Source organism: Carcharhinus amblyrhynchos, chromosome 11, assembly GCF_965287045.1.
Source record: "Carcharhinus amblyrhynchos chromosome 11, sCarAmb.v2.hapA, whole genome shotgun sequence".
Classification (NCBI taxonomy): Eukaryota; Metazoa; Chordata; class Chondrichthyes; order Carcharhiniformes; family Carcharhinidae; genus Carcharhinus; species Carcharhinus amblyrhynchos.
In genome coordinates, this window is record NC_137334.1 from 95,392,515 (window position 1) to 95,404,714 (window position 12,200).

Consider the following 12,200-nt stretch of genomic DNA (forward strand, 5'->3'; position numbering starts at 1 on the left):
GACCCAACCCAATCCAAATACCCCACCCGACCCAATCTTCCCCAACCTTACCCTACCCTGACCCTCCCCACCCCACCCCACCCCATTCTGACTGAACCAAATATAATCCAACCCAGCCCATTCCTTTCACACGGCATCTTAACTCAACAGGCCTCATCTCAACTGAACCAAATCCAACTAAACCAAAGATAAATTAACCCCATTCACCCAATCCCAACACCAACCCCACACACCCAATGCTACTCTTTCCAACCCCAACCCAACCAATCAAATTAAGCCACCCTAACTCAACCATTCATCATCTTCTGATTGGAAGATTTGTCTAATCCGGGTCATGAATTGTTGCCATGGGTTTTCCATGTGATTCTCCACCCATTGGTCCCTGTTGAAATGGGCAGGATTTTCATTCCAATAGTGGAATTGGGAGTGTCGGGTTTGCTGGATTTTCTTCTGCCTCGAGATTTACAACTCAAGTGTTTAGTTTGTGTCACAGTCGAGACGCAAGATAAATAAATAGATTCATCGGCTGGGCTATTTTATAACCTCATTTTTTTGTGTTTTATCAGAATGGACAATGAATGAGCAAACATGTCTCCAACTGGTCACTTGAGGCTTTGCAGCAGCTTCAAGGTAACAATTCAATTCAATTCAATTCAATTCAATATTATTGCCATTATATAGCGCACAAATGTAGCAGGAAGTGAGCTTGCAGGCTCCCAAGATACAAAAGCAAAAAGCAAATGCAGTAGTCATTAAAAAATAGTGCCAATAGTCATTAAGTGTACACATTGCACAATGCTCATTGGCTGGGAACACATTAAAGGTTGGAGCTCACAAATAACAGCTCTGGGGAAGAGGCTGTTCCTGAACCTGGCCATCCAGGCTTCAATGTAGTGAGGGGAAAACAGTCTGTGGCTGGGATGGGTGGGAGCTCCAGTAACGCAGAGAGATCTCCGCAGATGGCGTTTGTGATAAGTGTCCTGGATGGCTGGTAGCTGGATGGCGTTGATGTATTGGGCAGTTTTGATTTCCTGCTTTCCATCAGAAATGGAGCAGCTGCTGTACCGCACCGTGATGCGGTTCAACAAGATGCTCTTTGTGCACAGGTGGGAGTTTGGGGTGGGGAGTGAGGAAGGTGGGGGCGGGGAACAGGTTGGCTCTCTTTAGCCTCCTCAGGAAATATAGGCGCTGCTGAGCTTTCTTCGTTCGGGACAAGGAGTTGAGGGACCATGAGAAGCCCTCCATGATGTGGACCCCAGGAATCTGGACCCTTCCACCTCGATGTAAATGGGGTGCGCGCTGCCTCTGGGCTTCCTGAAGTCCACAATGAGTTCTTTGGTCTTCTTGTTGAAGGCCAGGTTATTTCCAGCGGCTCCACATCACCAGATGTGGGACCTCCTCCCTATAGGCTGACCCATTGTTATGGGTGATCAGGCCAACCACCCGATTGTAGTAATGGCCACAGGAATGGTCAGTCTGGTCCAGCTAACTCCAGACTAAGGAAAACCCTTACAGATTATAATCTCCTGTCAAGGTGTTAATGATCGAAGTATTATCAGTGCTAACACCAGGGAAAGAGAGCATTGCTTCGTTAACCCAAACTCTCTCCAAAAACAAAAAGGAATCCCAGTTCCAATTAAATCCCAGGATTCTGTTCATACGACTAATACTGAGATCTGTCGCAGGGACACCCCCTCCCCAAGCTGCACTGTTATATTGTCTTTTGGAACTGAACTCCAGCAGTTACTGTTTGACCTCCAAAGTGAACCAGGCTCCAGGTAACAGCCTGTCCGTCCATCAAGCTGGCGGCAGCAGAAAGAACTGCAACCCCCATCAAACCTGCCAACCACCTGAGCCACAGAACTTGTGCCTCCAAACAAACTCATTCAGCGCACCTTCTACCATTTGGGAATCTCGCTCTGGGAAATCAGCCAGCCTTCTGCAGAAGGAACTTTCCAGTTACCTTGTGATTCCTGGATACATGTACAACCCATAATTTTACTGTGCTCATGTCCTGAACCCGCTTCCTTTTCCCTTATCCCCACTAATTGTGCAAGTGTAAAAAGGTGAACATTGTGAATCTCCTCTCGCATGAGTGTGTGTGCAAAAATATACCAACTTACAGTGGCAGGCAGTGAGTAGTGGGGAACCCCAGGGTTCAGTGCTGGGACCCCAACTATTCACAATATACATTAATGATTTGGATGAAGGAACTGAATGCAATATCTCCAAATTTGCAGATGACACTAAGCTGGGTGGCAGTGTGTGCTGTGAGGAGGATGCTAAGAGACTGCAGGGTGACTTGGACAGGCTGGCTGAGTGGGTAAATACTTGGCAAATGTAACATAATGTGGATAAATGTGATGTTATCCACTTTGGCAAAAATAGGAAGGAAGATTATAACCTAAATGGTGGCAGTTTAGGAAAAGGGGAAGTGTAACGTGACCTGGGTGTGATAGTGGAACAGTCGCTGAAGGTTGGCCTGCAGATACAGCAGGCAGTGAGGAAAGCTAATGGCATGCTGGCCTTCATAGCAAAAGGATTTGAGTATAGGAGTAAGGATATCTTGCTGCAGTTATACAGGACCTTGGTGAGGCAGCACCCTGAGCATGGTGAGTAGTTCTGCTCTCCTAGTCCGAGGAAGGATGTTCTTGCTATTGAGGGAGTCCAGCGAAGGTTCATAAGAACATAAGAACATAAGAAATAGGAGCAGGAGTAGGCCATCTAGCCCTTCGAGCCTGCCCCGCCATTCAATAAGATCATGGCTGATCTGTCGTGGCTCAGTTCCACATTCCCGCCCTCTCCCCATAACCCTTAATCCCCTCTCGTATCAAAAACCCATCAACCCGCGTCTTAAAAATATTTAGCGAGGCAGCCTCCACCACTTCAACGGGCAGAGAATTCCAGAGATTCACCACCCTTTGAGTGAAGAAGTTCCTCCTCAACTCCGTTCTAAACCGCCCCCCCCCTTTATCTTGAGGCTGTGCCCCCTAGTCCTACTATCCTTTCTGAGTGGGAAGAGTCTCTCCACCTCTATCCTATCCATCCCATTCATCATCTTATACGTCTCAATGAGATCTCCCCTCATTCTTCTAAACTCTAACGAGTACAAGCCTAGTTTATTCAGCCTCTCCTCATAGCTCAACCCCCTCAACTCCGGCATCAGCCTAGTAAACCTCCACTGCACCCCCTTCAAGGCCAAAATATCCTTGCGTAAGTACGGCGCCCAAAACTGCACACAGTACTCCAGCTGCGGCCTCACCAATGCCCTATACCGCTGCAGCAAGACCTCCCTACTTTTATATTCAATCCCCCTCGCTATGAAGGCCAGCATCCCATTCGCCTTCCTGACCACCTGCTGCACCTGCAGGCTGGGTTTTTGCGACTCATGCACAAGGACCCCGAGGTCCCTCTGCACCGTCGCCTGCTGCAGTTTTTCGCCACGTAAGTAATAATCCTTCCTACCATTATTCCTACCAAAGTGGACCACCTCGCACTTGCCAACATTAAATTCCATTTGCCATTTCCTGGCCCATTCGCCCAGCCTATCTAGATCCTTCTGCAGACTCTCCACACCTTCCGCACAATTTGCCGTACCACCACTCTTGGTGTCATCAGCAAATTTCGACACCCTACACTCGGTTCCCTCCTCCAGATCATCTATATAAATGGTAAATAGCTGAGGCCCCAGCACTGACCCCTGGGGCACTCCACTAGTCACCATCCGCCAATCCGAATAGCACCCATTGACCCCCACTCTCTGCCTCCTATTTGACAACCAATCCTCTATCCATGCTAACACCCTACCCCCAACTCCATGTCCCCTGACCTTCTGCAATAACCTCTTGTGAGGTACTTTGTCAAACACCTTCTGAAAATCAAGAAAGACCACATCCACCGGCTCTCCTCTATCCACCGCCCTAGACACATCCTCATAGAACTCCAGTAAATTTGTCAGACACGACTTCCCTTTAACGAAACCGTGCTGCGTCTGCTCTATCAAGCAATTCCTCTCAAGATGCCTCGCTATTTCCTCCTCGATGACGGATTCTAACATCTTACCTACAACAGACGTTAAACTAACCGGCCTATAATTCCCTGCCTTTTGCCTGGCACCCTTCTTAAACAACGGCGTAACATTAGCCGCTTTCCAATCTTCCGGCACTTCCCCGGAATCCAGCGACGTCTGGAAAATAACCACCAAGGCATCCACTATCACCTCCGCCATTTCTTTCAGAACCCTCGGATGCATTCCATCCGGTCCTGGCGATTTGTCCACAATCAGCCCCTCCAGTCTGTCGAGCACCGCCTCTCTAGTAACAGTAATGTCATTAAGACCCTCCAGTCCTACCACCTTTCCATCGCTAACACCCGGCAAATTATTCACATCCTCCTCCGTGAAGACCGAAACAAAAAAGTTATTCAGGACCTCAGCCCTATCCCCATCCCCTACCACTAAGTCCCCCTTCTCATCCTCTGAGGGTCCAACGTTCACCCTAGCCAGCCTCTTCCTTTTTATATATTTATAAAAACTCTTGCTATCCTTTTTTATATTAAGCGCTAGCCCAGCTTCATAGTTTCTCCTACCCTTCTTTATCAACTTCTATGTCAATCTTTGTTGACATTTAAACCTCTCCCAGTCTTCTTCTCGCCCACTACTCTTAACTACTCTAAACGCTTCCGCTTTTAACTTAACACTTTCCTTCACCTCCTTCGTTATCCACGGCTTATTACCTCTCCTCCTACTGTCCTTTTTAACCATCGGAATAAATTTCTGCTGAGCACCAAGAAAGATCTCCTTAAAGATCCTCCACTGCTCCTCAGCAGACCCTCCCTCCAACGCGCTCCCCCAGTCCACATTCGCCAATTCTTCTCTCATCCTACCGTACTCCCCTCTGTTCAAACAAAGGACGCGTGTCCGGGAACCCACTTTCTCCTCCTCCATCTGCACCAGAAACTCCACCATACAATGATCACTCTCCCCAAGAGGATTCTTCACCGCAAGGTCCCTGATTCTACCCGCCTCATTACATAGCACCAGATCCAAGATAGCTCGCTCCCTCGTCGGCTCCAACACACACTGTTCGAGGAAACTATCCCAGCAGCATTCCAAGAACTCCTCCTCGAGCCCCCCGCGTCCAACATGGGTCGACCAATCAATATGCAGATTGAAATCCCCCATAACTACGGCCGTCCCATTCCTGCACGCCGCACTTATTTGCGCGTTAACAGCCCGCCCCACCTCCAGATCATTATTCGGGGGCCTATAGACGACACCCACCAGCGTCTTCCTCCCTTTGCTGTTCCTAATCTCTACCCACAACGATTCCACCCTCTGCTCCTCACTTCACCAGACTGATTCCTGGAATGGCAGCACTGACATGAAGAGAGATTGGATCGACTGGGCTTGTACTCACTGGAATTTAGAAGAATGAGAGGGAATCTCATAGAAACATTTAAATCCTGATGGGACTGGACAGGTTCGATGCAGGAAGAATGTTCCTGATGTTGGGGAAGTCCAGAACTAGGGGCCACAGTGTAAGAGTAAGGGGTAAACCATTCAGGACTGAGATGAGGAAGAACTTCTTCACTCAGAGAGTTGTGAACCTGTGGAATTCTCTCCCACAGAAAGCTGTTGGGATCAGTTCATTAGATATGTTCAAGAGGGAGCTGGACGTGGCCCTTGTGGCTAAAGAGATCAAGGGGTCTGGAGAGGAAGTGGGAGTGGGATACTGAAAGTACATGATCAGCCAGGATCATATTGAATGGTGGTGTAGGCTCAAAGGGCCGAATGGCCACCTCCTGCACCCATTTTCTGTGTGTGCGTGCGTGTCAGTATATGTGTGTGGCAGCATGTGTGTTTGTGTGTATGTCAATGTTTGTGTGTGTCAGCATATGTTTATGTTAGTGTGTGAATCTGTTTATGTATGTGTCAGCATGTGGGATTGAGGGTGATTTAGCAGTTTGGATCAGGAATTGGCTAGCTGATAGAAGACAGAGGGTGGTGGTTGATGGGAAATATTCAACCTGGAGTTCAGTTACAAGTGGTGTACCTCAAGGATCTGTTTTGGGGCCACGGCTGTTTGTCATTTTTATAAATGACCTAGATGAGGGTGTAGAAGGTTGGATTAGTAAATTTGCTGTCAACACCAAAGTTGGAGGAGTTGTAGACAGTGAGGATGGATGTTACAGTTTGCAGAGGGACATAGATAAGCTGCAGAGCTGGGCCGAGAGGTGGCAAATGGAGTTTAATATGGAAAAGTGTGAAGTGATTCACTTTGGTAAGACTAACAGGAGTACAGAATATAGGGCTAATGGAAGGACTCTTAGTAGTGTTGACGAGCAGAGAGATCTCAGGGTACATGTACATAGCTCCCTGAAAGTTGACGCCCAGGTTGATAAGGTTGTTAAGAAGGCGTACGGTGTGTTAGCTTTTATTGGTAGAGGGATTGAATTTCGGAGCCGTGAGGTCATGTGACAATTGTACAAAACTCTGGTGCAGCCGCACTTGGAGTATTGCGTACAGTTCTGGTCGCCACATTATAAGAAAGATGTGGAGGCATTGGAAAGGGTGCAGAGGAGGTTTACAAGGATGTTGCCTGGTATGGTGGGAAGGTCTTATGAGGAAAGGCTGAGGGACTTGAGGTTATTTTCATTGGAGAGAAGAAGGTTAAGAGGTGACCTGATTGAGGCATACAAGATGATCAAAGGATTGGATAGGGTGGACAGTGAGAGCCTTTTACCTCGGATGGTGATGGCTAACACAAGGGGACATAGCTTTAAATTAAGGGGTGGTAATTATAGGACGGATGTCAGAGGTAGGTTCTTTACTCAGAGGGTAGTAAGGGCGTGGAATGCCCTGTCTGCAGCAGTTGTGGACTCGCCAACTTTAAGGGCGTTCAAATGGTCAGTGGATAGGCATATGGATAACATTGGAATAGTTTAGGTTAGAGGGTCATTAGATTGGTTCCACTGGTCGGCGCAACATCGAGGGCCGAAGGGCCTGTACTGCGCTGTAATGTTCTATGTTCTAATGTGTGTTTTGCATTTTCTGCGATAGTGTGTGTGTGTGTGTGTGTGTGTGTGTGTGTGTGTGTGTGTGTGTGTGTGTGTGTGTGTGTGTGTGTGTGTGTGTGTGTGTTATGGAGCAGAGGGTCTCAGTGCTGTCACAGTTGAACGTGCTGCTGTCACTCAGTATCATTGACAGCGAGCTGTGTTCAGGCTGTGGGGAACCGTGTCTCAGCATGAATCAGCAAGAGAGCAAAATGAAAGCAAGTCGCAGCTCTGGGCTGTATTTACTGACAGGGTTTTGACTGGTGCTGGAGCACACTGCAAAACAGTGGCGTCTGAATAACTCCCGCACGCTGCTCAGGACAGGAATGCTTCCATTGTTCCCATCCATAACACGAGGGGACAGACAGAATTCCAACTTGGAGCATTTTAAAATAAATTCCCCGCTCCGTCAACACACAAACCCCAGTGTTTGAAATAGAAATTAAACAATCAAATAACCTCTGGGACTTTGAAAACCACACAGAGAAATCTCTCAATCTTCTCCATTCCTGACAGTAAACACTGTGGTAATGTTTGTGATTCTACACACTGGCTTTAATGAGGAATTCTGCTTTTCACACTGTTACTCTGAGTGAGTGGTGTCACAGAGCAGAGAATTCCCATTACTCCAGGGAGAACTCGCATGTCCACAGATATTCTAAAGTGTAACGCAGCAAATAAAATGCCTCTTGAAGAATTGACACTGAGAATGGGAGGAATGTGGAAACCAATTTGTACACAGCAGGATCCCATAAATGTCAGGATGATTTTTAAAAATATATCCATGGCATGTGGGCACCGCTGGTGAGACCAGCATTTATTACCCATCCCTAATTGCCCTTGAGAAGGTGGTGGTGAGCTGCCTTCTTGAACTGCTGCAGGCCATGTGGTGTAGGTACACCCACAGTGCTGTTAGGGAGAGAGCTCCAGGATTTTGACCCAGCGACAATGAGGAAACGGTGATATATTCCCAAGTCAGGATGGTGAGTGACTTGGAGGGGAACCTCCAGATGGTGGTGTTCCCAGGTATCTGCTGCTTTTGTCCTTCTAGATGGTGGAGGTTGTGGGTTTGGCAGGTGCTGCGTAAGGAGCCTTGGTGAGTCCTTTCAGTGCATCTTGTAGATGGTTCACAACGTTCATTGGTGGTGAAGAGATTGAATGTTGGTGGAAGAGGTAGTAATCAATGGATGTCTTGGATGGTGTCCAAAGTTTCTTGAGTGTTGTTGGAGCTGCACCCATCCAGGCCAGTGGGGATTATTCCATCACACTCCTGACTTGTGCTTTGTAGATGGTGGACAGGCTTTGGGGAGTCAGGAATTGTGTTACTCACTGCAGAATTCTCAACATCTGACCTGGTCCTGAAACCACAGTATTTATATGAGTCCAGTTGAGTTGGTCAATGATAAAGCCCGGGATGTTGATAGTGGGGGGATTCAGCGATGGTATGAGGAAGTGCTTCCTGACATCCCTGATATTTTATGGGTGGCACAGTAGCACAGTTGTTAGCACTGCCGTCTCACAGCATAGGTTCAATTCCGGCCTTGGGTCACTGTCTGTGTGGAGCTGTCACATTCTTCCCAGGTCTGCATGGGTTTCCTCTGTGTGTGTGCTCCAGTTTCCTCCCACAGCCCAAAGGTGGGTAGGTTCAGTTGAGTGTGAGGGGGGGATTAGCAGGGTAAATATGTGGGTTTGCTGGAATAATACCTGGTGGGATTATGGTTGGTACAGACTTGATGGGCTGAATGGTCTCCTTCTGTACTATGGGGATTCTATGATCCCTCTCCGAATGGCCTAGCTCCAATCTGAAGGTTCTGCCCTCTTGTTCTGGACTCTCCCCAACAGAGGAGACAGTTTCTCCATCAACCATACTGAATATTTAAATAATCTCAAACCCCTCGATTAGATCACCCCTTAATCTTTGACACCCAAGGGAATAGAAATCTAGTTTGACATGGGTATCATTTTGGTGAATCTGTGCTTATCACAACTGCTGAACAGAGACAGAGATACACAGTGCGACTTCCCTTGAAAATGGTGACAATTCAGCTTCCACTTACCTTTCTTGCTACTCCCACAGCGATGTAACACTTCTCTCCAGGATTTACAATCTCCACCTCAAAGTAATGACTCCTGGTGCTGAGAGGAAATTTTGCCTGTGCAAGTCCCACATCCATGATGCTCCTTCCTTTCCCTGCATATTCCAAAACCTAATAACAGAGGCAGAGTGAGAGAAACAGAGTGAGAGAGTTAGAGAGGCGGGGGGAGGACTGAGTGAGACAGAGGGACAGAGTGAGAGAGAGAGAGAGAGAGGCGAGGGGGGGAACTGAGTGAGAGAGAGAGAGGGGGACAGAATGAGTGAGAGAGAGAGAGAGAGAGGCGAGGGGGGGAACTGAGTGAGAGAGAGAGGGGGACAGAATGAGTGAGAGAGAGAGAAAAAGAGAGAGTGAGAGAGAGAGGGGGGGACTGAGTGCAGAGAGTGAGGGGGAGAGATGGGGACTGAGTGAGAGACAGATTGAAAGAGGTAGAATGCTACAATGAGGGAGTGAGTGAGTAAATGAAACAAAGAGATAAAAGGGAGACAAATTGTAAGGGAGTGAGAGTATAAGAGGCATTGAGAGACAGAGAGGGGATGGGATGGGGAAAAGAGGTAGAGAAACATTGCGAAAGAATATAATTGTTGGCTTGCTGAGAGGTGAAAGCTGAGGCAGATACAGACACACATTGGGCCAGATTTTCCAACTGCGCCATGCCTGAGGATCGGAAAATCCTGCCTGACGTCAACGGATGTTTACATGGATTGTATCCCTCCCACCACGATCCCTGCGGAAAAATCCTGCCCATTGAATCAATGAACAGAGAAAGACCTGGAGTTTGACCCCATCACCTCCCCCCTCTTCTCCGCTCCCCACTCCCCCTCATTAACTATCTCAATGCTATCTACTCCAAACACTCCAGCACATTCTCAAAACAAAGAGATTTCTCCGCCGTTCGTTCTTTGGCCTGCCAGGACTTTTCTTCGATTATTTCCTCTGTGCCCTGAACTCTCCAATCTGTGGAAACAGTCCACTTTTCATCATCTGAAAACCCCTCTCCAGTCTCCTCTTAATCTTCTCCATAAGGAGGAGATCCCAGCTGCTGTAATCTCTAAACCAGCCATCCTGGAAACACCATCCCGAATCCGATCACAGGTGATCGGAAAACCAGTCATTCCAATGATGCAGAGTGTCAGATGCTGAACGTTAATGAAACTTGCTTCACTTTCTAAATGCCTGTCTCTGACTCTGCCACTGGCTGCTGTGCCTGGGCTGACAGCTTTGACATTCCTTCCCGAAATTCTCTGCCTCTCTATTGTAAAGCGTTCGGGTGTGAACTGACGATCGCAGCCCGGGATTCAGTGAGGGGAGGTGATACGGCTGGGTGTGGGATGGAAAATGGGGTTTGCCCGGTTTCCCATCTCCCCCCGACACCAACATCATCCCTCGGCACGTCAGGTCTCACCCGCAGGACTGGCCCAGGTAGAGGTGGCGGGCAGGACACAGTGGTTCACAGCTGGGAGGGAGCTGCCCTGGGGATCCTCAATGTTGACTCCAGAACCCATGAAATCTCATGGATCAGGTCAAACCTGGGCAAGGAAACCAAATAGCTTCAGATGAAATCCTATCGCTTCATATCAGCAGCACACCTCCATATCGAAAACCAACAGGAGGAAGCACAGCGAGGGGGTGCGGGGTATATCAGAGTGTTACAGTGAGGGGGTGCGGGGTATATCAGAGTGTTACAGTGAGGGGGTGCGGGGTATATCAGAGTGTTACAGTGAGGGGGTGCGGGGTATATCAGAGTGTTACAGTGAGGGGGTGCGGGGTATATCAGAGTGTTACAGTGAGGGGGTGCGGGGTATATCAGAGTGTTACAGTGAGGGGGTGCGGGGTATATCAGAGTGTTACAGTGAGGGGGTGCGGGGTATATCAGAGTGTTACAGTGAGGGGGTGCGGGGTATATCAGAGTGTTACAGTGAGGGGGTGCGGGGTATATCAGAGTGTTACAGTGAGGGGGTGCGGGGTATATCAGAGTGTTACAGTGAGGGGGTGCGGGGTATATCAGAGTGTTACAGTGAGGGGGTGCGGGGTATATCAGAGTGTTACAGTGAGGGGGTGCGGGGTATATCAGAGTGTTACAGTGAGGGGGTGCGGGGTATATCAGAGTGTTACAGTGAGGGGGTGCGGGGTATATCAGAGTGTTACAGTGAGGGGGTGCGGGGTATATCAGAGTGTTACAGTGAGGGGGTGCGGGGTATATCAGAGTGTTACAGTGAGGGGGTGCGGGGTATATCAGTGTTACAGTGAGGGGGTGTGGGGTATATCAGAGTGTTACAGTGAGGGGGTGTGGGGTATATCAGTGTTACAGTGAGGGGGTGCGGGGTATATCAGTGTTACAGTGAGGGGGTGCGGGGTATATCAGTGTTACAGTGAGGGGGTGCGGGGTATATCAGTGTTACAGTGAGGGGGTGCGGGGTATATCAGTGTTACAGTGAGGGGGTGTGGGGTATATCAGTGTTACAGTGAGGGGGTGCGGGGTATATCAGGGTGTTACAGTGAGGGGGTGTGGGGTATATTCACTGTTTACAGATTCTGTCAGCGTTGGAACTGACCATTCTGTCCAATGTGTCTGATCAAGTCCTTCAAAAGAACTTTCATTTATTCTAACTTGTCCGTTCTTTGCACATCTCTCTGCCCAGTGGAAACTATTTTTGCTGATTTTGATGATTAAAAGCCTTCATAAATCTTGCGCGAGTCAGTGCCAGTAATGGACACAGAGCTCCAGCTGGTGTCTAGCCAGCGACTTAGGAAGGGTTTGCTATAACTTCCTCGATTTGTGTACTCTATCCCTTTATTAACATGGTCACGGATCCCAGAGCCTTTGTACGCTGTGCTACCAGCTTTGGTGATTTGTTTGCAGCCTGCCCAGTCTCCCACAACCCCTCCACCTTCATAATTGCCTCGTCCCATTCTTGCTCCCTGCCCAGGACTTTTGCACGTTTCTCTCTCTGCCGCCCTGCAGTATGGAGGATGCCGTAGGGATTAGACAGAATTCCTGCTGCAGTATGCAGCTGGAGTCGCAGCTGGAACTGTGTTCAGCTCAGATCACCT

General features: G+C 48.6%; 1 protein-coding gene across 1 annotated transcript in view; it reads right to left on the bottom strand.

The window, feature by feature from the left end:
- LOC145350232 (SPRY domain-containing protein 3-like) overlaps positions 1–12,200 on the bottom strand; it is a 321,444-nt gene that overhangs the window by 66,305 nt on the left and 242,939 nt on the right. Inside the window, exon 7 of the mRNA XM_080199294.1 lies at positions 9,111–9,260. Within this exon, the coding sequence (XP_080055420.1) occupies positions 9,111–9,260 (150 nt within the window). The remainder of the gene's footprint in view (positions 1–9,110; positions 9,261–12,200) is intronic.